This window comes from Myodes glareolus, chromosome 5 (assembly GCF_982192425.1).
Source record: "Myodes glareolus chromosome 5, mMyoGla1.1, whole genome shotgun sequence".
Classification (NCBI taxonomy): Eukaryota; Metazoa; Chordata; class Mammalia; order Rodentia; family Cricetidae; genus Myodes; species Myodes glareolus.
The window spans coordinates 100,538,320-100,565,086 of record NC_142030.1 but is presented as its reverse complement, the minus strand read 5'-3'; the positions used below and the strand labels follow the sequence as shown (position 1 = coordinate 100,565,086).

The following is a 26,767-nucleotide window of genomic DNA, read 5'->3' as shown; positions in this document are numbered from 1 at the left end:
GTTGATATATGCTTGGGAGGGTCATGTTTGTTTATATATGTACATATTGTATGGTTGCCAGAAGATAATCTCCAATGTTCTTTTGAGGAACATCTTCATGTCTTTGTCCTTTGGTACAGGGTATCTCATTGGCCTAAAGCCCAACAATTAACTAAAACAGAATGCTTCTAGAGTACCAAGAACTTCTGTCTCCATCTTCCTGGTGCTTAAATGACAAGAACATGGTATGACAGCCGCATTATTGCCATCAAACTCAGGTCTTTATACTTACAAGGCAAGCAGTTTAACAGGTGAGCTCTCTCTAGTCTCTGCTACACATTTGATGTAAAGCAGACACTAGAACAAATGTATTCATGTTAAATGGTTGCTATGCCTTTAAGTGAAAAGAAATTTGTACTATGTTTGTAGAGTATAATTATTGGCCTTACATTCATTGCCCTCTGAAAGCAAAAAGTTCTCATCTTCTCATTCTTTTGAGTTATTGTTTGCTCCTTTGTCTGGAGACAGTGTCTCTTTTTATGTAGACCAGACTGGCCTCACCCTCACAGAGGTCTGCCTGTCTCTGCTTTCCCACTGCTGAAATTAAAATCATGAAGACCCATTATTTATTAAAGCTAACATAAGCTAAAAAGTATGCAGGTTCGATTAATGTACTCAAGTACTTGACTCTTTAATTAAACATTGAGTGAAGTTTTTTTTTTTCCTTTCAGAAATGCTTCCTTTTAAAAGGAAGGCTTGATTGGTTAACTCAGTCTTCAAAAACAATCAAGCCTTCTCTTCACAGGGCACAGAAGATTCTGACAAGCAGAGAAGGAGGCACCTGTTTGAAATTACTACTGTAATAAAATCTGCAATCAAGCCAAAATTACAATGAACATGTGTTTGTCTAGATATAGGCTTGCATTCCTCAGCACTTACCTACAGACTCTGAGGCTATTCTGAGAAAAGCAGCTTCTGAATAATTTCTCAGACTTGTTAATCTTTTGTATGCATTCACTTACAGAAACCTAAATATAATTTTTTTCAAAGTGAAAATAGAGAAACCTAAATATAATTTTTTTTCAAAGTGAAAATAACACAGAAAGAGTGTGTATAAACTGGATTCACATATGTATAATGGACTGGTCGCCATTATGATATTGTTGCTGTTATTCTTACTATGTTACATGACAGGCATTTGAGAGGCAATAGTTACATAGGTAAATTCCAGTTCCATGGGGTGATTTGTTTCTTAATCTGTCAACCAACAGGAGGGACAAACGGGTCTCTTTAGAATACCTTCATCCCTGCCAGGCCAGTGAAAAAATACGCATCCTCATCATATCCACTTATGTCGCCTCCCCTGCCCTTTGGGTTTGTAAACAGCAGTGGTGATAGCATGGCTACCTGTTTGCTAAAGCACCATAGTCCACTATCATTATTTTGGTTTTATTTCATAATATCTCTACCAAAAATAATAGGGAATTCCAATGGCATATGAATATGTGAAACACACTTGAAAGATTACAAATTAAAACAATAATTGTCACTATCACCTGTATGACTAATGTCATATGCAAATTCAGTGTTTGCATTGGGTATGTGTGAAGATTTTGTAGACTTCTGTGTTTATATAACAGGAAGAGAAGACACTGTTTAAAATTTAAAACAGCAAGAGAGCAGATTAAAAGCAGAACATCTACGATATGGTTTAATCTCCACATGAACCTACCAATGTCCAATGTTTTTTCTCCTTTCTTCTGTGTATGCTGTGATGTACATGTATGTGTCTGCTTGTTTCCACGTAGATGAGCACACACATGTACATACATATTTGGATGTCAGAGGCTGTTCAGAGTCTTCTTTCATTTTCTACCTCACTCAGTGAGGCAGGCAGTGTCAACTGAACCCAGAGTTTGCCTTCTTCCCATCTGTATGCTCTTCTACCCTGTTACACTGTTGCTGCAGGATTAGAACAAATTTCCTTAGGCTTCCCAAATAGACTGAAAATCAACAGTTACTTGGAAATCCTCCAGGACTTCAACATTCAACACCAGATTGGAATTGAGCAACTAATAGACTCCCCACATTTCCAGTGTCAAACAGCTTTTCTGACTATATAGACCATACTGTGTAAGTCATTCTAATAATTCACCTTTATATATATATATATATATATATATATATGTGTGTGTGTGTGTGTGTGTGTGTGTGTGTATATATATATATATATATATATATATATATATATATACCACAAACATATGTTTTTCATTAAATGAGTGAGGAAACAATTTGAGAGAATGAAACACTAAGTCAAAGGCAGTAGAATCAGATAGGAAGGATGAGCTCAAAAGAAGCACCGAAATCGTAGACCCAGGTTTTTGCATCTGGTGAATAGGCACCCATTCAAGACAGCAAAAGCAAGTGGTTCATTTTTTGTAATTATGCTCAAATTCTTATGTTTAAGTGAAACACCATCTGAACAGAAGCTCATCTTCCTGGAGCGGAGCCTCTTGGCATGCTGCAGTCACTTATTAGAGCCATCACATTGCTCAATTACACCAAACCACAGATGCACGAGTGAGGCAGTGAGGGGGAGGCTCCACAGAGCGTACCAGGCAAGCCAGTTCTTTCCAGGAAATCGCTTTTATTGCGTATTTCTTCAATTACCTTTCTCTCTTCTTTCTGCTCCCTTTGACTTTCTTTCTTTCCTTCCTCAGGATCTCCAGAAGATAAATATAAACTATCAACTATTAATTTGTGGTAGTTTACACGCTTGGAAGTCACCATTTTTACAAAGATGGAATATTTCCCTCCATGCTGGAGTGATTGATAACTGTCATTTATGTAAATTAGTCACTATAATTACATGAGTAAATGACTCTAAAGTGGAGTCCCTGTTAATCACATTTTGCTCAAGAGGAAGTAAGTCCCCTGTCTTTACGGATTTAGATAATGATGAAAGTGGGGTAGGAGTGAAGTGTAAACAAAGCAACAGCAAGAGGTCACAACTGTGCTCCTTCCGTAGACTCAAGCTACTCAATCCTACTCCAGAGACGACTATGTTTCCAGAAAATTAAGCACAGTTATTTCAGCTTTGCAAAAGACACTCAGGTGGGCTACAGAAACATGCCAGTTTTGTCCTTTTCTGGAAGCTGCCTTGGGGAACCCACTACTTCTGCCTCCTTTATTAACTGCTACTAAAGAACAGTAAAACTTCTGGGGATTGAAGTAGCACCCACTGAAGAACTATGTCCATGATGATTTCCATATCAAAGTATCTAAAGATTCCTGTCTAAAGATTATTTCAGGGACTATCCTTATTAAGGTATCAAGACACCATTAATGAAAAGGGGCACAGGGAATAGGTCTCCACGTTCTGATCAGTCTCTTCTGATATTGTTTCTACCTCTCTCATATTCTATATGTCCATATATTGGGTTATCATCCACAGTTCCAGACTCCACACCTTCAATCTTCAACCCTCAAGCAAAATCGAGTGCACTGTCATCCCTATTTACTGCATTTACAAAGGGCCTCAGCACCAATGCCATCAACACCGAGAACAATTTTGTTACCCAGATTCAAACTTAGCCTCTTTCTTAAGATCTTGTTCCTTTGGGGTTTTATGTATCCTGAACTGGCATTAACCAACATAGCCAAGAATAAACGTATACTTCTACCAGCACCCTAGGGCTAATAGCTGTGCACCATCACTTCTCAAGTATTTAGTGCTGGGCATGGATCCAGGGTCTCAGCCATGCTAGTCAGGCACTCTCCTAACTGAACTACATCCACAGGCCACATTTTGCCCTTTCTTTTGGAGAATTCCATATGAATGCTGTCTATATAGATGTTTATGTATAATACATAATATTTGGGGTTTAGATTTTTGCACTTAGCATTATGCACACACACGACTTTGGGTATTTTGTGTATGTTGAGCATTGACTTATTCCTCTGTGGACTACTGTTCTATTATATATTTGTTCATCCATTGAAGGATTTATGGATTCATTCCTAGTTTGGTGTGCTTTGTAATAAAATTTCTATAAATATTGAAATACAAGAAAAGGGTCACATGGCCATTCCTAGTTTGGTGTGCTTTGCAACAAAATTTCTATGAATATTGAAATAAAAGAAAAGGGTCACATGGCTTAGGCATTTGTAAAACCAACAAGTCTTGGTCTTTAAGTAGTAATGGAGATAATGGATCTTCCTTGCATCCTCATTTTAAGTATCTCATTTTCCAGATTCACTCAAAATGGCACATAATATTCAAGATACAAAATCACCATACCATTAGCAAAGTTGTCTAATTACACTTTTAAAACATCTAGACTGTGATAATCTGCCCAAATGAACCATATACCATCACCGTCTTAAGGCATCGTGATTATGCCCCACAGCACCATCCAAAGATAGAAAGAGCCGTAGATTACCTGGTGTTAGCAGGATGACAGACATGGTGATGAGTGAGCATACTACCAAGATCACCAGCAGGGCGATGGCAATTCCCTTCCAGTTTCTCTGTGGAGGGCTGTTACTTCCCAGTTCCTACAAAGACAAAAAGGGAGTTTCATGATTATATTTGCTTCAGGAGAAATACATTCATAAAGGAAAGATTCGGCAAGGGCATGATCATAGCTTGAAAGCTGATTAAAACCAGTTTTCTTTTCAAACACGTGTTTAATTATTCGGTAGATATCTTTGGAGTGGGTGGGAATGTGGCAGAGCTTCTCAGCTGCTGTCTTGGTGGAGAAAGTGCTCCAAAGCATTGCCTGTGAGCCAAAGGCTCTATAAAGGTGCTGGGAGCAACACAGTCAATTCCCATTTGCAATCACTATAATCGAAAATACCACCAAGAATTGAAAGCACATTTATTCTCGAAGCATTATCAACTGCTGTTTTAAGCGTATGAGGAAAAAGAGTGAAGATAGGAAAGTAATAAACAATGTTCTTTACCATCAAACACCGCACATTTGTCAATGAAGCAGGTTATTTCAAATAGTTTCTCCACTAGTCATTAAAAACAAACAGGGTGTAGTAGCTAAATTTAATGAGTTCTACCATGTCAATGGTTAAAAAGGATTGGCAGGACAGGGTAAACTGGGGCATCTCTTCCGAAGCACATGGTCGAGCTGTTCACCTTCCAATTGACCTGTGTTCTACCCTGCTGCCTAGAAATGGAGAAGCTTGATTTGCCAAAGCAAAGGCCAGAACACAGAAGGTTGCAATGAATGCCAGCTTTTCACTGAAATAATTTTATACAGCATGGAATCTGAAGCTGGAGAGATGATTTGGGGTTTAAGAGCAATCAATGTCCTTGCAGAAGACCGCAGTTCTGTTCCCAGTACCCACATTAGGTAGCTCTAAAGCACCTGTAACTCCAGCTCCAGGGCGTTCAGTGCTCTCTTCTGGTCTCTGCAGTCACCTGTGGTTCTATGCACAAACTCACAGGATCATTTTCTCTCTCTCTCTCTCTCTCTCTCTCTCTCTCTCTCTCTCTCTCTCTCTCTCCCTCTTTCTCTTTCTCTGTCTCTCACACACACACACACACACACACACACACACACACACACAAACTAAAATAAAAGTCTTAAAAGATACACACTGACACAGATTCTCATACTGTGATTAGAGCACTGAGTTAAGTCATATCCACACTCGCTGCTACCATCTGTGACAAGGAGTGATGGGTTCACAGAATGTGATGTATAGTGAGTTGTTCTCCATCTCAAAGCAGTCAGTCCGACAATAGTAAATTTGTCTTTCCTTATGAGGAAATCCTACAATGACATTCCATAAAACAATTTTCAACTTCTGCTTGGTTTCTTTCTCAGTGTGAATATTGTGCTTGTATTTGCAATGCGTGTGTGTGTGTGTGTGTGTGTGTGTGTGTGTGTGTGTGTATGGACATGTTCCTATATGTAAATGCACGTGCAGAGGCCACAGGAGGTCATCAGAAGTCCTTCTCTACTACTCGCCATCCCCTTATTACCTTTAGACAGGGTTTCTCACTGAACCTGATATTGATCTTTTTTTTTTGGACTAAGCTAGTGGTAACAAGCTCCAGTTTGTCTCCCACCTCACAGATGTTGCTGGCACATATATACACATTCTGTATTTCACACTGGTGCAGGGAATCTGAACTCAGGTTCTCATACCCTTGAGCCACCTCCCTAGCCTTAAAGTATACTTATTTCCTAACGCCTCTTTTTCTCCTCTACTTATGATAATTTCTATTCATTTTCTCCCATGTACATAATGGGGGTGCTCTGCTCCATCATTCATTTTAGACTAGCTAACACAAACAATAGATGATGACAGAAGACAGACTCTTTCCTGGACTGCAGTATTCCCACAGGCTTTTCAAGTTGTCCATCTACCACAGCAGTTCTCAATCTGTGGGTAAGACCCCTTTACAGGTCACATATCAGATATCCTACATATCAGATATTTACATTACGATTCATAGGAGTAGCAAAATTACAGTTATGAAGTAGCAGCAAAATATTTTTTTTTTTTACAATTTGGAGACACCAAGACATGAGGATCTGGACTAAAGGGCTGTAGCGTAAGAAGGTTGAGAAACACTGATATACCAGAAGAAGTATATATGATGACAGGTAATTTTCTGTGGTAATGCTTATATGCTCTTCAGAAGCAAGGGACAGGAGCAATCACTAGTATGAATCAAAGCCAGCAAATGTTCTGCCAATTACTAAATACTCATCTCAAGAACCAGCAGATAAGATTGGAGAGATGGTTGAGTTCATAAAATACTTCTTTTGAAAGTAAAGACTTTCATAAAGACTGAAGATCTGCATCTGATTCAGAGTATCCATGTAATAAGATTGACTAGGCGTGGTGGTGTACTTAATCTCAATCCTTGGAGTGGAAGTGGAGACAGGAGGATCCCTGGGACTTGCAGACTTGCCGATATGAGAATCACCAGCCAGTAAGAGATTCCTTCTCATAAAAACAAGGTGAACTTCATCCTTAGGAATGACAAGTAATCAGCGTTTATCTCTGGCCTGTTCACACATGTAAACTCACATGGAAATGCACCTACACATACATTCATGTGCGCACACAAAAATAAATGTTGAAAAAGTATTTTCTTTAAACACATGTCTAAGAAAAATTGGAGATTTTTTTTTAAAAAAAAACATTATCCCCACTTAAAATGATGTGCTAATACTTGGGGCTTAAAATCTGAGCTTTTATCTCACTGATTATTTTTTGGTCTGTTTCTGAAGAGTCACCAGCTGTCCTGAAACGAAACTACTTGCCTTTTATCTCTTCCCTGTATTTACTTTATTGCTTCAGTAACCTTCCTACATGCGTAATTCTGCAAACACAAACATGACGTTTCTCAAAATCCAACCCCATAAAGCTGCAAATTATTTCAAACCGGGTAACAGATTGTACCAAATCATTCCCTCTTGGGAAGCTGAAATTTTTAAATTATTTTTATTCGAATTGTTTCTATTCTATTTGTGCTGTTGACACTTTCAACTGCAGATAGTTTCAAGGATGATTTGGTCACCAGTCGTTCAAGGACGTTTATACTGAATTGCATAGATTTAACACATTGGAGATTCCTCACATTGAGCATCAAAATTCAGTTGGTTTGAATACATTAGTGATAAACTCAGAATCACTAATAATGTGTTGGTTTCGCATTAGGGAAAGAAATCCAAGCACTTTCCTCCGGTGCTATTTGAGTAGGGGCAGGCCTAAATTTGAATTCTCCACTTTCCTGTGTCTTCCACTTTCACTGCCTGTCTGTTGAAAGAGTCTGTGTCTGTGACTATCTGAAAGCTGCTTCCTGAGTCTGTGTCTCTGAATCTCTGTATGAGTCCCTAACAAATGGCTTTGCTTTGTCTTCATTGAAGAACACAGAAAGCATCACATGGGAAAGGGGTGGAACACATCACAGAAATCATTAACAGAGATTTACAAGGAGTTAAGTCACTGACTACAACTGCCCCAAACTGACAGAGACAACAACCAGTATTACAAAAATTATCATTTATCAGGCAATGCCTATATATGACATTCAACATTCATGGTGGATATTTATATTTTCCAAGCTTGCTTTCAACATCTGTTTTGTCTTTTCAACCAATGATTGTGCTAACACAGCTGCAAATACCCATGCCTATCTCTTTGCATCGGGGGCATGCAAAAGTGTGCATTTTAGGATTTTAACTGTGCATTAACATAGTTTATAAAAACTGATTACATGGAAAATTTAATACAATTAAAGCTGGTTGTCTCACTGTTCTATTAAAGTCTGGTTAAACAAGCAGGCTGAGTACAACGCAGTCTTAAGTCTTATGTGATCTCAAAGTATATTCACTTTAGCTGTGAGGTCCAGCAAAAGTCCCAGTCATTAAAAATTTAAGAGATATTTTTATAATAAATTTTGCTTCACTGAATAACCTAGAAAGGTCTTTAAAAAAATAATGACATCTTGAATTTTGCAGGCAAATGAATGGAGCTAGAAAACATTATTTTGAGTGAAGTAACCCAGACACAGAAAGACAATTATCACATGTACTCACTCATAGGTGGTTTTTAAACATGAAGCAAAGAAAATCAGCCTACAAATCACAATCCCAGAGAATCTAGACAACAATGAGGGCTTTAAGAGAGATATACATAGATCTAATCTACATGGGTAGTAGAAAAAGACAAGATGTCCCAAGTAAATTGGGAACATGGGGACCTTGGGAGAGGGTTGAAGGGGAGGGGAGAGGCAGGGAGGGAAGAAGAGAAAAATGTAGAGCTCAACAAACAGCAAAAAAAAAGAGTTAAGTTAGCTGACATATATTTGACTATGTTGGTGATAATGCTGTCTGTAAGCTCAGTAGCTGGCACATGGTAGGTTCTTAATAAAGGTTTGAACATAATAAATGAAAAAGTCTTTAAAATTAACTAATACAACCAACTCCTGAAAGTTGTTCTCTGGCTCCCAAACACACACTGTGGGACACACACAATGTAAAAAATAATAGATAAATATAATAAAATTAATTTAAAATTCTCCATAATATTTTATATCAGAAAACAGCACTTAGATGTAATATTTGAGCAACTACCATGAACTTCAATTCTTTTGAGATGTTTGTAAGGTGAAGCTAGAAAATGTTTACCTAGATCTTGCTCAATAAAAAAGCAAACTCAAAATTCAGAACTCTGACAAGAAGCTAAATTTCCAAAAAGATTACTATGTATGATTTCGTCGAAGGCCTGGGGTAATCTTGGGTTTGGTTAGAGAGCATTGCATAAGATGCACCTGGGAAGATATTAAGATAGGATGTGTCTACTGAGTGTAGCACATACTGAACAGTTTGCCAACTGCCAATATAACACAAGGCTGAATGCAAATAACACAGAAACATTCTGAGTTTATCATTTCCCATAAACTCTGCTGTGAGAAATGAGGAATTTCTTCAAACTGACATGAAGTAATCATTATGCGTAGCCAACATGTAGAGAAACAGAGTGGTAGAGACTATGAGATAATGATTCTGAAACCATCCCAAATCCAGAATTGTAAGTCTTTTTTAAAGAAATAGTCTATTCCAAGGAAATCTCAAAGTGCACAGGACTAAAGACTTTTAATGTTACTTAAAAACTACACTTATTATTTGTGTGTGTGTGTGTGTGTGTGTGCTCACAACACATCAAGTGTGAAGGTCAGAGAGAAGACAACTTTGAACTTGGTTCTCCCTTTGCATGATGTGTGTTCGTACCCAGATGTAATGGCGCTATGTGAATGAAGGCAGAGAACAAGCTGCAGAAGTCAGTTCTCTCCTTCTACCTCAGGTGCCCGGGTGAGGGACCTCAGCAACAGCACCTTTTCCCACTGAATGGCCTTACCCTCCCAGGATCACAGGTTGTGACTACAAGAAACTACTGATGTTGACATCATTAAAATGTTTTCTAGAATACTAAAGTGCTTTTGTCTGTGGTACTGGGAACTGAACTCACCACTTTGTGTTCCACTAAATAAAATCTTCATACATTTGTTTGAGTTTTAAATTTATTTTCAGACAGCGTATCACTAACCAAGCCTGGCCAAGAATCTGACCCTCCTTTCTCAGCAACTGCCGTATCTGAGATTACATATATATAGTATTCAGCATATCTTAAAAATTATGTTCACGTTTTCTTCAGAATATGTCTGAAATAATAGCACAAAAAGCAAATTCTCAGGGCCAGTGGGATGGTTCAGTGGATAAAGACATTTACTGCCAAAGCTGACATTTGAGTTCAGTTCCCTATGGCCCAAAATATGGAAGCAGAGACCATGTTTCTGAGTGTTGGTCTGACTTACATATGTGCACTGTGGCATATGCATGCATATATGAGTAGCCTACACCCCTCCCCACATATAGATATGCAAATGTAATAAAAAATTTGGTACAGAAAATTTGAAATCAACTTAAACAAATTGAATTTAAATTCAAGTTTAATGTCAAGAGTCAATAATGTGGAAGAGTGTACTAATAAATGATAATCAACTAAGATTCATAGCAAAATATTATAGCAGATAATTTCTCAAATTTAAATTTCAATTCATAATCATAGTGGCCAATGCCTCTTAAAACTCTCTAATGTCCTCATGTGCATTTGCAGTTTCCCCATTTAATCTTTCGGACCAGAGAACTTTGTAATTAGAGTGAATATTTTTAAAAAATTATCACCCGAGGGGCCAAGGAAATGGCTCAGTCAGTAAAGTACCCATGGTGCAGCCAGGAGGGCTCATAGTCATTGGCCAGAACCCACATGAAAATGCTGGACATGGCAGGACATCCTTGGAGCTCACTAAGCAGCAGAGTCTACCTGATTAGATGAGTACTAGGTTCAGTGGAAGTCAGTCTCTCAAAAAATAAGGTGCAGAGCATTGGAGAAGGATACCAGTGACAAGTCCTGCACTCTATGCTCACCCATAAACATGTTACACTGATTCTTTGTTTCTCAGTGTGTGTGCACATGCTTTTGTACCTAGCTGTATGTGGTTGCCCTCTGAGGGAAGAAGAGGGTAACTCATCCCTGGATCTAGAGGGAGAGGCATCTTCTTCTTCCAATACAATAAATGAGCTCATAGCACAATGATTTTTGACAAATAGTTGCAATCGGACTGAATGGGGGTCAAGCTGTCAGCAGCTGCAACCTCCCCTCGATCTTGTTTGACCTGTAGTGGTCGCAGTGGCCTATGTCAGCAGCTATGGCCTCCCTCACTCACGTGGACTTTGCCAGACCTACAGAGCACATCAGTGCCATGTGTGCAGACTCTGTGCCTTTTGCTGCTCTTTGTTTTAAGATTTTGTGCACTTTGGGTTTTTTTTTTTTTTGACCATTACTTAGCTTCTGAAAGAAATGGAAATTGTATCAATTGGCATTTGTCATTAACTCCTCCCCAGTAATTAGAATTGTGGATGACATGCTTTCATAGGAGAAATATTATGAAGGTGCAGTAGTTTGGAAGAAAATGGCTCCCAAAGGGAGCGGCACTATTCATTAGGAGGGATGGACTTATTGGAGTAGGCGTGGCCTGGGAGGAAGTGTGCCACTGTGGGGGTGGGTTTTAAGGTCTCCTATGCTCAAGCTACACCCAGTGTGACACACAGTTGCTTCTGCTGCCTGTGGATCAAGATGTAGAGCTCAGCTCCTTCTCCAGCACCCTGTCTGCCTACACACTGTCATGAAGAGAGCTGGACTAAACCTCTGAAACTGTAAGCCAGTCCTAGTTAAATGTTTACCTTTATAAGAATTGCTGTGGTATGGTATCTCTTCACAGCAATAGAAATTCAAAGTGGAAGGGAAACAGGGATAATTATCAACACATTCTATAGTGTATTTACATTTTCAATGTCCCAGCTTAAGAGTTCTTAGAGGAGGCTAAGCATCTGTGGTACTCACAGTTCCAAACCACAGTTAAAATTAGGTTCAAAGTAATTAAGATGTAAACAGGAAACTGGAGAGATGGCTCAGCCTTTATGAACACTTGCTCTTCTTTTTGAGGACCTGAGTTCAGTTCCCAGTACCTGCATCAGGCAACAAAAAACTGCCAGCGATATTAGATCCACAGATGAGAGAGCACTTCTTTCCTTATAGGGCAGCCACATACACTTAAGCACATAGGTGCATACAGGAACACAGAAACATACACACACATACACACACACACACACACACACACACACACACACAGAGAGAGAGAGAGAGAGAGAGAGAGAGAGAGAGAGAGAGAAACACACATTACACCACACACACATACACACAGAGAGACACAAACACACACACACATCACGCCACACACACACTAAACCTTTTACAAGGAAACAGATACACCATGCTATCAGCTATGCTGTGCGATTTTCCCGTTACTTCATAACGGTTCCTGCCAGCTTCTCCCAGGTCCTTTCTTAAGTCTCTTTGGAGAGCTCCTCCCTGTGCCTGTGATGTCACAGTTCCCAGTACTTCACCCTCTTCGTTGCCATGTCTTCTCTAGGCTTTGGCTTTCTGCAGTCCTTAACCATTTACTCCCTCACTTCTCTACACGAACTTAATCTAGCAACCTCATCAATAGTACTTCATAAGTGACTCCCTTTTTCTACTTAACTAAGTTTATCTTGTGATAATGTCATATATGTATATAACATATCCTGAAAACCTTCATTCATAATCTCTCTGATCTCCCTCCCACACTTAGCAACCTCAATTCTCTAAAATCCTTTCCCCACATTCATTCGTTTTGTTTTATGATCCACTAAGTTGAACTAGGGACATCAATGTGCTCATAGACTTAAGCAGTTCACTAGAATCTGGTAGGCTCACTGTTGGGTAAATAACTAAAGACAATGACTGTCTCTCTCCTCCACAATCCATCAACCTCTATCCAACCCATGATTAAGTTGCTAAGAGTCTTTTTTTGGCAACTTTCTGTATCAAGGTCAATGATGCCTAAAATACAGAAAAGACTAAACTCTAGAAACTGAGAAGGATAAAGATACTCCTAAATTCTCTGAAAACATGATCTTCTTCTATCTTTAAGAAGAACCTTGTATACAGGTGCCAGTTGCTATCCATATTGCTTACTTCTTAATATTGTCTAGAACATGTAGACTTCTCAATTTTCTGCTTCTCTGAGTGCCTCTAATTAATAGACTCCTTAATAAATAGATTGTATAATGTAATATGAACTTTTATACTTTTCCATATCTTATTTCTCAGTAATGTGTTGTTCTCTGCCTTTCTAGATCATTCTTTATCACACCTTGGGGTGATCCACAGAGCTGCACTGTCGGCATGGCATTGACTGAAATCTTGTTTGAAGTAAACATTATTCAACCCATTCCAGACTTCCTAAATCCCAGCAGAAGCAGAGTAGACCCAGCAAAAGTTTCCTGGACTCTTCAAAGGAGTCTGCTACACACTGAAGAAGCATTCTGTGAGGGTGGGGCTACTCTAACCAATGTCATGGCCCCTGTGCATTGTGTATTGTACAGCTGCAAAAAAATTCTTGGTAGTTCAGCAATCTTCATTTTTAAAAACCTCCCTAGGTGAGGGACTTGGGGTGCAGCTCAGCTGAAGAGTGAAAGAGTGTTTGCCTAGTATTTACGATGCCCTGCACTTTAATCCCCAGAACCTCATAAACTGGGTGTGTTGATGCATGCGTGTAATTCCAGAACTCTGAAAATGGAAGCAGGACGATCAAGATCGTCCAGCATGATGAGTTAGAAACACGCCAGGGCTGCACATAACTCTCTTAGATAACAAACAAAACAAACCACAACAGCTAAAGGATAATCTCCGCGATTCCTGTGCACAAGAAAGAACGGAAGTTTTCAAGTAAATATGATCTGTTTGAGACTCAGAGCAAGGTGGTATCTGCATGACAGCTTCGTGGTTGCACATTTAGTACGACTGGATTTTATTCTCCAGTCATCTAGCTACTAATTCTGTTCATGCACAGTTGTCTGGATCCCTGCCAGCAGAACTCTAAACTTAACTACTCACAATAAGACACTGGATGAGGCTGATTCATATTTTTCTGCGCATGCTACTTTTTCATGGCGTATTTAACTCTAAACTGAGCTCCACCTGGTTAGAGACTATTTCATACTTATCTGAGATAGGAACCTACAAGTTAAATGTTCTCTAAACATTCATACTGAAGTATTTGTACAGCTTTTCACATTAAGAATAAAGAAACAAATGTTCGTGTCAGCAATGTGAAGCCTTGTGGGAGCAGTCAACAATTCCATGGGAATTTCGAGATATTCAGATGGGGTCAGTGTGCAACTGGCAGCCCCTCTCAGGAGTAATTTTGTGCAGTGGACAGGATGCTGGAGGGGCTGGGTATGTGACGAAGTGGGTAGAGTACTTACTCGCAGTTCAGGAAGCCCTAACTTTTAACCCTAGTACTGCATAAACTGTGCATGGTAGTACTGACCTGAAATACCAGCTCTTAGGAGGTGGAGGCAGGAGAATAGGGAATTAAAGCTCACCCTCAACTATATAGTGAGATGGAGGGCATCCTGGGTGCCATGAGATCTTGTCTCCAAAAGAAAGAGGAAGAAGAAGAGAAGGATAAAGAGGAAGCCTGTAGTAGATTGACTCTTCTACAGAATAGGTCAGCAGTCCTGTATCTCTGGTTTAGTTAGCCATCATATATTGCTAATGGACCAAACTGTTGATTTTAATTATTAGTTTTTTAAAGAAATACATATGCATGTATGTTTTGTGTATGCAAACAAGCCCAGAGGCCAGAAGAGGGTGTAGAATCCCCTGGAACCAGAATTTCAGGCAGTTATGAGGTACCTGGTGTGGGTGCTGGAAATCTATCTCAGGTCCTATGCAGGAAGTGTTCTTAAATGCTGTGCCATTTATCCATCCCACATATTTTATTTTTTAATATAAATAAGGTATAAAAATAATTTTCTGCTATTTGCCAAAAATTCTAGAGTGAAGTTGCCTTCATCTTGTCTTCAATACATAACACAATTTGTGGTATCCAGAATGTCTACCCATATTTATTAAATAAATTTTATTGATTCATACGTGATATTTACCATCAAGTTGCTTTCAGAATATATTTCTAAATTCTTTTAACAATCTATAAAAAGGAGCAATATGAAGTTTCCTTGGATACAAATTATCCATGTTTAGTGTAGAATATTCCTTAAAAGAGAACACAGAAACCCTGTCAGCTTGCCTTGCCTACCAGTCAATTCATTAAAAATTACTGATGTGAATTAAGGGAATTTTTTATTATTTAAAATATCAAATAAAAATAGTAGCATGGAGCTAATTCATGTCATTGGATATTATGCGGTGGAGCCAAGATGTCACAGAATTAACACTTCTTTGTTAAAACTCCTTCATATTGCTCACACACAGTCAAGTTTGTGTTGGGTAAAATTTCTATGAGCTTTTCACAAAGTAAAGTAGTGGAGAGGGTCTGTGAGCTCTTCAGTCTACCAGTTTAAGTTCTAAATTGAATTTGGCTAATTTAAATAAAGGAGTAGAATATTTATGAAGTTGTTTGTAAGGATTAATGGTCGTTAAGGCAGGAAAATTAGTTCCTTTGAAACAGAGAGCTTTAAAACTTTAAACCCTCAATAAACTTATAGATTTTGAAGTCTACGCTTGATCAAGCTGTTGTTATAGTAGGTATCTGCATACACTGACTTGATGGAGAATGGAAGAATACAAGGCAAGGACAGAGGGAAAGAAGGAAGGAATGGAGGAAGGAGAGGGGAGGAGAGAGGTGGAGGGAGAGACTACAGATGAACTATTGTCATCCAAAAATAGACACTCTGGGAATATTAATACTCCATTCATTATGAAAAGAGGAAATATTTTTTAAACACTCAACTCCATGGAGTATGATGTTAAGTTTGAAAGGAATCAAAGGAAAAGAGGTCCCTGGTGGAGTTCATTGTGAAGTGTGCTAAAGATCACATCTGTTCTCATCCTTCCCCAGTTAAAAAGTCTCAGCTGGGAACGGGGAGAGTGGGATGTGAAATGTGAATAAATGTCACCCCAGCTAAAGCAGCCCCCATCCCTCCATTGTCTTTTCAAGGTAATGTTTAATGTGTTTCCTTTTTTGCTAGTGGTTAAAGGTTGTAATTGCCCAAGAGTCAAATTAAGATCCCAAACAAAGGTTAAAGAAAATAGGAGTGCTGAAGATGGCCAAGGAGCCCTGAAGCTCCGAGCTGAGTTCAAGGCTGGCATTATTAATTTGCTCTTCATAACAGAACTGACCTTTAGATAGTACAGAGAGTGGAGAGAGGGACTTGGCAGTGAACCTGATCTCCTCTTAACTAACCGTACTTCTTCTCAACCATCACAGCTTGTAAGCTAAGACCTCCCTAGTTGGATCCAATTGATTTCTCTGCATAGTGCCAAGTCTCAGAAGACAGAGCCAACAAATGGCTGTGGGCAGGGAGGCATCCTTTTCATAAGAACTTGTGACTTTCTCGGGAATCCAAACCAATATGAAGACGGAAAGTTTATTTTATAGTTTAAACATTGTTTCCCCACACAGTAGCATACTAAACTCCTACCAGTTGAACTCTGCAACAAATCAGACATAATTCACTTTAAATATTCCATCCTAAGTTAAGATTTCAAAGCTGCCTTTTAAAGAGGAGAGATGGAAACAGATTCACTTTTTCTTTTAAATTGACACATAGAATGTATATAGGAGCCCCGATATCTGATACTGTTCTATACAAAGGTATAGGAGAACCTATGTCTGACAATGTTTTACATAAATGAATTCAGTACCCTAATGAGGCAACCAAAGGTAAGATACCAATTTTACATTTTTTCCTCTAAGAGAAAAACAGAAACAGAAATTAATGAAGTGGGGCAGAACCGATACAAAATGTGCTTTTAATTATTTTTATTGCTTTTGCTATTAAAATGTTAATCAGTTCCGTGCAGGTATTTTAAACAGAAGGAAATTTCAAATAAAGTTTCTCCTGTACATATCAGTATTCCATGATCTTGTAAGTTCAAATTCTATATGAATATAGACCATGTGTGTGTTAACTGACCCACCGCTCTGATGGTCACAGCCGACTCTAACCCTAATGCTGTGCGCACACATTATACAACCCAAAACAGAGAAATTTACAGAGGTTTTGATTTAAATCTGTAATAAAGAAGTTCCCTGTATACTTTTCAGAAATTTCATGGATCGGGAATAATTAAATAAATACTAGGTGAGCTTAAATTTCTCTTGTAAGTATGCGGCGCGTGTTCTTTATGTTCTGCTGAGAGGATTGTCCCTGTAGATGAAATGCTTTGTGTGGGAAGTCAGGCAGAGAGTGGAATCAAATCAGTCGATTTTTCATTCATGAATGGAAGAGAGCCTTCTTTTCCCCATTGTCTGTGAATAGAGTAGCCAGAATTCTCAAGTCCCTAGAATGTCCCCTCCATTCAACAATTTAAAAATAGAACATTCCTAACACATCCTCAGAAGGAAATTGCTCCAAACTGTCCTTTTGCAGGAATTATAAGACCACAAGTTGTTTAAATTAATAGTATTCTTTCATTTATTTTTCCTTTTCCTTTTTAATTTTCCTATTCCAAGAGAGGAGAACAAATTCTGTCTCCTATCTTCCTGGGGGAAGAGGCACCAGGGATTGAGGGCCCATCTGTTAGGAAAAGATAACAAATTCCAAGTCTGTCCCTGCTGTAAAATTACCACTGTTGGTCACAAGAGAAATGATTCATTTTGAGTTGATGCTTATTAGTATAACAGCAGCATTCGGGAAAAGTTGGTCTTTAATAGCTGATTCATGTCTGTTATAACCTTCTGCAACATAAACATATGAAGATAAAACTTCCAATCAAAGCAGTACAATGAATCAGTGTACCATTGTAGACTTGATCACTCTTTCTTTTGTCAGTTATTACTTTTAAAAGGTGTGTGTGTGTGTGTGTGTGTGTGTACATACTGAGGCCCTCAAAGGACACATCACTATTCTACCATTCTCCACCTTATTCCTTTGAGGCATGATCTCTCACAGAACCTACAACTAGGCTGGTAGCCAACAACCTCGGCAATCCTTTTTCCATCTGCCATCTGTGCACACACACTCACAAATACACACACATACACGGGTGGTTTGTCTCTAAAATTAGAAACATATCTCTGTCTTATTTCAACTATCTTGCAATTGTGTATCTATCATATACAACCACCTTTTGGCTATGGATATGAAAGCCATATTCACAAAAGGGAGCAATGTTGACCCCCAGGCTAGATGAGGCTCCTCAGGTCTACTCAGTACTTCTCGGTGATTTTTATGTGATGTGGGATGTTCCTCTGTATATGTGCTGCTTCTATTGGTTCATGAATAAAGCTGCTTTGACCTACAGCAGGAAAAAATATATCAGGGTTGGAAAGGATAGAGAGAGAGAGTAGGCGGAGTCAGGGAGACAACTTACAGCTTTCGAAGGAGACAGAAATTGGACCCTTAACAGGAAGCCACAGCCTTGTGCTGATACACAGACGAATAGAAATGGGTTGATTTAGGATGTAACAGTTGGTTGTTAAGAAGCCTGAGCTAACAGGCTAAACAGTGTTGTAATTAATATACTTTCTGTGTGAGTATTTGGATTTGGGCGGCTGGGGAATGAAAGAGCTGTCTCAGCTTACATTTATGGGGCCTCTTGTCAAACTTAATCTGTGAATGTAGTTCCATGCCTTCTTTCTACCACAGTCTCTTTTATCAATGCAAATGGATTGAGCAGGCTGGCAGTGCCTGAAATACAGACTCAGTGGGCTTGACTACTTTCGCTTCCAATGATGTATTACTTTTGCTATTTTTCCTTAATTTTCTTTTAAACTGTGTGTGTATATGCATGTTCATGTGTGTTTGTGTACCTAGAGAGGCTAGAAAAAGAGTCCCTGGAAGCCAGAGTTCTGGGTAATTGTTACTCACCTGACTTAAGGTACTGGGAAGTGAATACAGTCCACTGTAAGAACATCAATTGCTCTTAACCACTAAGCAGTCTCTCCAGCTGCTCTTTTGCTATTTTTCATGTTGAAATGTTTTTTGGCATTTATCTCTTTGCTTTTATTTGGCTGTCAGATGAAATCAGTGGATTAGGAATTGACTTTTTATCTACATAACCTTGTCAAATTCTTTGAGAACAGAGAGAAGTAAACCAGGTGTGTTGGTACATGCCTGTAATTCAAGCACTGGGGAGCTGGAAGCAAAATGACCACCATTCGTAGTTAGTAAGTTTGATGTCAGGGTGGCCTACAAGGAAACATGGAAAAGGGAGACGGAGAGAAAGTGGAGAGAAGGAAGAAGGGAAAAAAGAAGGGAGAGCGAGGAAGACGAAGAGGAGGGGAACAAGGAGAAAGAAGAGAGAAGAAAGAAAAGAAATAGAGAATAAGTTTACTGGTGACTAGCAGATTCTGAGTTCAGTACTTGTTTCATGACGCTCTAAGGAAGTACCTGAATTGGGTACTTTATGAAGAATTTATTTAGTTGAAAGTGCTGAAGGTTGAGACTGGAGAGATGGCTCAGCAGTTAAGAGCACTGACTGCTCTCCCAGGGGTCTTGAGTTCAACTCCCATCACCCAGCTCTCAGGTGTCTGTAATTCCAGTTCCAGGGAAATGACACCCATGACAAAACAGCAATGCACATAAATCAAAAATTAAAAGAACCAAAATATGCTGAAGGACTAGATGACCAACAGCACCATCAGGACTTCTATGAATACTTCAGGTTGACCCAACTTACGATGGAAATAGGGAAAGAAAACAGGATGAGGGCATGGGCTTGTGAGGAAGAATGCAGGTATCCAAGCAAACAGGAGTGCCAGTCATGTTTCATAACAATCTGAGTGAGTAAAGACAGCCCCTCAAGAGCAAGGACTCACCCCAACCAAAAAATAATTCATCATTCTTACAGTGCGCAACACCTCTCAATACCTATACTCATCTTTCTTATTGATGGGAATCAAGTACATACAAACCGTAGCAATAGCCGCACATGAGCCTTTATAGGAATAAGAGTATAATGCAATCACGCTCTGTCACTTACTTTCTCTGTTTTTATTAATACCAAGTACTCATTGTGCTTGTGTTTCTGCTTATTGAGTGCATTTCTTTACCACTATACTTGCTCCTTAGCCTCCCATTCCTGAGTGAACAAACACAGCCTATTTGTTTCTTATCAAAAGCTTATCTTCATTACATAGTGGTGTAACGATGAGGTAGAAGAAAACAAGAGGAACTAGGGATAACTTGGTCAGTAAAATACTTGCCTTGAAAGCCTAAGGTCCTAAATTTAGTCCCTGATACTTATATACAAGCAAAACACATTACTTGAGAGGAGGAGAACAGAGGATCCCTGAGCCTTACTGTCACCCGGGTTAGTCAAGCAGTGAGCTGGGGGTTCAGAAAGAGAGAGAGTTTCTTAAAAAAGTGGAGAGTGATAAAAAAAAAAGCATGGAACATTGCTACCTGACCTTCACACACATGTACATATACAAATGCACACAGACAGGACACACATACACTGCTGCAGAAAGTCCAATAGACAGAGAAAGGAATGAGCTATAATGCCACAATGCTCTTCACATATCTAGAGATGCTATGGAGGCTCAGAAGGGAACACATAGGGCACTCCTTACTCTGTGATTCCTATACCATCAATCCTTCTACTCAAAATTAAATACCTAAGGAAATATTAGGTTCTGCCCTAGGATATCTAATCATGCCGTGATACAATGCTATGCTACTTTCATATCATGAATTATTTGAAGTTGCTGTTGTAGCTTCCCTAAGTACCTATTGGGGAAGTCTTAGTTAGACTCACTCATACGCTAGAGCCTGCAAGTCAAATTTCTTTTTCTTTAATTATAAACCTATACTTAGGCAATGCAATTTATTCAGTACTCTCCATGCCGTTTGTTCCTGTGAGCCTGTCCCCAAAAGATGGATCCATTAAACATGTGTATAACATCACAGCTCCTGGACCCCAATGCAGAATGGCAGCCCTCCTACCTAGCTGAATCCATCAAAATAAATGGGATGCTGCGAGAAACTTTAGTGTCCAGTCATCTGACTTGACAGAGTGATGATCTGACCTTCACATTCACCTGCCTTTCAACGGTCACAGTAGACACATACCAAGCTTCAGCCAGCATCTTCAGTGACGTTCTCAGCTGCAGTGCTTCCTAACAGGTCCCTGGGTCATGACCAAATCCCAAGTGTTTCCATTTGAAAACCACATGTCTCCCAGCTATAAGAAATGTTCTTTTATAAAACAGCATCAACATTTAAGTCTGTGATAAACTGCATCTGAGAGTGACCCTTAAGATATAATGAACTCAAGACTGGGAAGATGGTTTCGCCAGTAAACTGCTTGTTGCTCAAGTAGGAGGATCTGAGTTCAGAAACTCAGAAACCACTTAAAGGGCCAAGTATGGTGGCATGTGTTTCTAGCCCCAGAGTTGAGGAGGCAGAGAAAGATACTTAGGGTTTACTGGCCAACCAGTCTATCTAATCAGTGAGCATCAGGCTCAGTGAGAGACACGGCCTCAAAATACAATGGAGAGCAATAGAGGATGAGAGTGTTGTTGCCTCTGGGCTCCTTGTACACACACATGCACATGAAATTAAAAAAAATAAAGAATAGTGTAAAGGAACTAGTTTTTTTTTCTGCCTGATGATGCTGCTAAGTGTCAACCGTATATAACTATGTATAGTGTGTAACAACTAATTCAAAATAAATGACTGTATTACTGAGTTATATATTCAATGTATTATATTTTGCTGGTAATTAGAATACAGTCCCTCATTTAAAGAAAATCTTACTGCACAACGGCATGCTGCTTTACCCCAGCAGCTTCATGTGTCTCTTTCCATCTTGTCTCTTGACTACATCACATTCATTTGAGACTGATTTTAGTCTTGTGGCTCTAGGAACTAAAGACTAGACCTTTTATGTACAAGAGTCAACCCAGGAGTATAGAAAGCTAAGACACCCAGTAAGCATACTGTATGGTGTCTCCACAATGATGCAGTTGTCTGACAAAATCTTTCAAAGACCACATCCTATTATTAGGTAATTTATGACTCTATTGTGTGGTAACCCACTGAAGGTGTGTTGTGATCAACAAATCTGGACGCAGGGATACAATCCATTATACCTAGCTATTTGTTGTATGAAAGTGTTCTAGTAACTTAAATGACAATGATTTAAACTAAGCACAAGTACAAAATGGAGAAATAAGTAAAACAATCCCATTTGATATGTCATGAAGACATGCAGATCTTGAAGTTTAGACATGTCAAGATCTAGTCACTATCTATTTGCAGAGACTCCTGGTGCTCTTTAGTGAAAAAAACTTAATTTTAAAACAAAATCAGAAGAGTTAAATCTGTATACTTTTTGTGAAAATGACTAAATGGAAATATAATTAATTATATTTCAGTTCATTTGGACACACACACACACACACACACACAGTCTAGCATTGTGAAGTGACATCAGGAGGGACTCAAATCTATGTATTGAAAGACAAGGTTTAGATGAAAGGTTTAACATAGAAATAGCATTAAAATCTCAAAGGCTGAACGTGGTGGTTTGAAGGAGAATGGACACCATAGCTGGTGAAACTGTTTCAGGATTAGGGAGTAGGAAGTGTTGCCTGTTTGGAGGAAGTGTATCATTTCGGGTAAGCTTTGAGGTTTCAGAAGCCCATTTCAGGCTCAGTATCTCTCTCTACCTCCAAATTGCAGATGAGATGTGTAGTGGAATAATCTCTTTGTACACTGTGAAGATGTGCCACTCTGGTTTGTTTAATAAAAAGCCGAATGCCCACATAGGATTTCCAAGCACAAAGTACAGTATGAAAGAAGAAAGGCAGAGTCTCAAGGAGACACCAAGGGATGCAGAGCAAGCAGCATGGGCATTACAAAGTAAAGGTAACCAAGTCATGTCAAAGAATGTAGATTAAAAGTTATGGGTTAATTTAAGTAATAAGAGTTAGTTAGAAACAAGCCTAAGCTATCGGCCAAGCTTTCATAATCAGTATAAGTCTCCATGTCATGATTTGGTTGCTGGCTGGAAAGATATCCACAACACTAGCTACAAAGCAATAACCTCTCAGCCACTGACCTATTGTTCCAGCACATGCCCACCTCACTTCTGCCATGATGGTCATAAACTCACCCTCTGAAACTGTAAGTAAGTCCCTAGCTAAATGCTTTTTAAGTTCCCATGGTCATGATATCTTTTCACAGCACTATAAGAGGAACTAAGAAGCCATGGAAATGGCTCAGTCGGTATGATAACTGGCTGAGCAACATGAAGACATAAGTTCCATTTCCCAGTACCCATGTAAAATACCTGCTCTCACTGCATATACTCCTATTACTCCAGCATTGTCAGGCTATCAAGGGAGGAGACTGGAGGATAGCTGAGACTTTGTGGCTGACAGCCAGGTTTCAGGTCCAATGAGTGATCATGTTGCAAAGGGAACAATGAAGATAGTGACAGAGCAGGGCACCCGACATTATACTCTTGCCTTCATCTGTAAATAAGGGTACACACATGCACATATACCACACACACATAACACACACACACACACTCAAGTAAAATAGAAAACGCAATTTAATCACAAGACATAAGAAATAATTCCATTTTTAAAATGAAGTTATTTTTTACATTACAGTATTTTATTTTGTTTCTTTATTCATTAAATTTATTCATTTAATTTACATCAGGACCACAGTTTCCCTTCCTTGTCTCCTCCCAATCCTCCCCCCAAATACTCCCTCTGCACCCCACCCAAGACTTAAAATTTAATTCAGAAATATTTAGAGCATAACCAGACACTGCCTATATTGTATATTTTGACTTATTTTATTTTTAGTTATTTGTGTGCATGCCACGTATGTGCAAATGACCAAGGAGGCCAGAAGGGGGAGTTGAATCCCCTAGAACTGGAGTTACTGGTTGCAGTGAACCATTTGAAGCAGGTTCTGGGTATTCAACTTGAGTCTTCCAAAAGAGCAACAATTGCTCTTAGACCGTGAACCATTTCCGCAGCCCCATCATGGATACTTTAAAAATTCTTTAAACAAGTAAATGTTTACCCTGAATGACTGCCTAAAATCTTTATAATTCTAGGTTTTTCTGATTTCATAAGCTCATGGGAAAGGCAATCAATTTCTCATCCTTCAGCTTGGGAAAGCATGGCCTATACTTCACAGTGGGTTTTTAGAGCCTGCACAGTGCATGATGTTACAGATCCGTAAAATCCAGTCACCCTCAAGGCCTTTCTATTGATGAATGTGTTGGAAAGTAATGAGTATACAATGAGGATGTGGTCAGAGACCATTCCATGGTCACAAAAGGCTGGTTCTGAAATTCTCGTGGCTATAAAACTCACAAAACTTCCTCAGTACTAGTTATTCTTGTTGATGAATAGGCTTAGCATCAACACATCCATCATTTAAGTAAAAGTGAATGTAGAAAAATCCGTAAATAAATAAAACATCAACACACCAGCCATATAAATTGCTCATGAGGATGAATATCGAGACATTGGCATATATCTGGGCAGGTCTTCCTTTTTAAGATGCAAATCAAAACACATTGTTAATTCACCAGCTACTGGAAATTTGTGACCAGGAACATTCAATATGTTATGTTAGTTAATAAAGGTTTCAGTTAGAAATTTTATGTTCAGATCTAATAACATTCAGTTAATGACCTTGAGTACCTTTTCCAGGAAGGTGGAAAAATCATAGGCAAGAAAGAGAGATGGCCCTACTTCCATCTGTGATGCTATGGCATATTCTACTTCTCTGATGTAGGTTTTTTGTCAATAAAGTAAAGCAGAGGAGCCCCTGCCTCTAGGAAGGCTGTCTGGTTGGACATTATCTTCATCTTTTAGGAGAGAGAAGGACACTCCCTGACCCTATAGAACAGCCTCATTCTCAGGTAACACTGTAGTATTCAGAAAATGACTAGTAATGTCACTGCATATGCATGACTATTAAAAATCATGATCTAGAGAAAGAAATGTCTCTCCCCTAAATACATACTACATCACCCTAGAGAGATGCTTGCATTGCAGCCTCAGTGATATTTTAGGACGGAGACAGTCTTTCTACTTAGAGGCTATTTTAAACTTGGTTCTCATCCTTGCTTTAGAATGCTTCCCAAATATATATTTACTTTTCTAGACTCAAATAACTCAACAAAATGGTTGTCAATCATCTCATAGACATCTCCGCCCAGAAGACTTCTGAACAGGGTCTTCAGATGGTAATATTGCTGCTATTCATCTGATCTGCAATAGATCAATGCACTGGGACTTAAGGTAATTTTCTAGCTAAGAATTGTAAGTCAGAAACACTTTCTGTTTTGATTTGAATGTGAAAATTCTTCTATAGAAAGTTTGAACATCAGGTCCCCAGACGTTTGCACTCTTTAGAAAAACTGCCAAACCTTTAGAAAATGGAGTCTTGTCGATGGAAGTAGGTTCTTGGGGACACACCTTGAAGTTTTACAGTCCGAACCCACTTTTCATTGGCCCTCTGGAAGCAACGTAACAACCAGCCACCTGCCGCTGCCACCATGCCTTCATTGCCATGATGAGCCAAAATAAACACTTCCTTTTTGGAGTGTTTTATTTTTTCAGGATATTTTATCACAAACATAGGAAAAGTAGTTAAGACACTTGGTATTAAATATGCATAAAATGAGTATTATCTCTCTCGCTCCTCCCTCTGTCCCTTGCTCCCACTCTCCTCCTACTCTCCTGTTCCTCCTATTCTCAGCCACCCCATCTCTCTCTCCTTTGAAGTTCTAACCATACTAAGGATTGAAATCCGTTTTTCTCATAGGTGCTTGGCAGATGCACTACCAGTGAACGTCGCACCAGGTCCCAAAATTGGACAGCCTTGATCAAATAAATATTGTTTCCAGCCCAGGATCCTGATAATGCCAGAACACTGCTGACATCATACAAATAAATACTTTTCATAGATACAACGCTTTTACCAGAATATTTTCTGAATAAGTTATTTCTCAGGAAGTCCTGTCTTTATAACATTACCTTTCAGATGTTTCAATGACTTTCTCAGTAGCTTAACTTTATTACAGAGATATATTACGAAAGTTCTCAAACATAGAACAAAGTTGGGAGAATGTCATTTACTAGATTTTACAATCAATGCTTCCTTTCTGAAATAGTTAGCTTTATCAAATTTCCCTGCCTAGACAAACACACATACACACACACACACACACACACACACACACTCATTTAAAATATCTTATACTTATAGTAAGAACTAGTACTAATATTTTAGTGAGTTAAAATATTTAGATAACATTGAATTATGTATCTCTAAAACACAGGAATCACTGAGGGTTTAACAATAGGCTCTCTCCTCTACAGAGAAGCAGAAAATACAGGATTATAGAATCAATATTTGGGAAATTATCATGTATATGGGTAGAGAGAACAATATAGGTGCCCATCCCATTGCGTCAGGAATTGGGCAAAGGGAAGAGGCAGAGAAACCATTTACTGAAATTTGAAATAAACAAATGTATGAGATGTGCACATCACATTCTATGAAAAATTTGCCACAAAAAATTATATACCAAATAGATAATATAAAATCAGTTATTATGTGCATTGAAGTGCTAATAGATAAGGTGTATTGATGTCATGAGATTCCTTCATAGTAAGAAGCAGCTG

The 26,767-nt window shown here is 38.9% G+C and overlaps 1 protein-coding gene across 2 annotated transcripts in view; it reads right to left on the bottom strand.

The window, feature by feature from the left end:
• Positions 1-26,767, bottom strand: part of Dpp10 (dipeptidyl peptidase like 10) — a 723,175-nt gene that overhangs the window by 573,663 nt on the left and 122,745 nt on the right. For both annotated transcript variants that reach the window (XM_048443790.3, XM_085688334.2), the window contains exon 2: positions 4,425-4,539. In XM_048443790.3, coding sequence (XP_048299747.3) covers positions 4,425-4,539 — 115 coding nt within the window. The remainder of the gene's footprint in view (positions 1-4,424; positions 4,540-26,767) is intronic.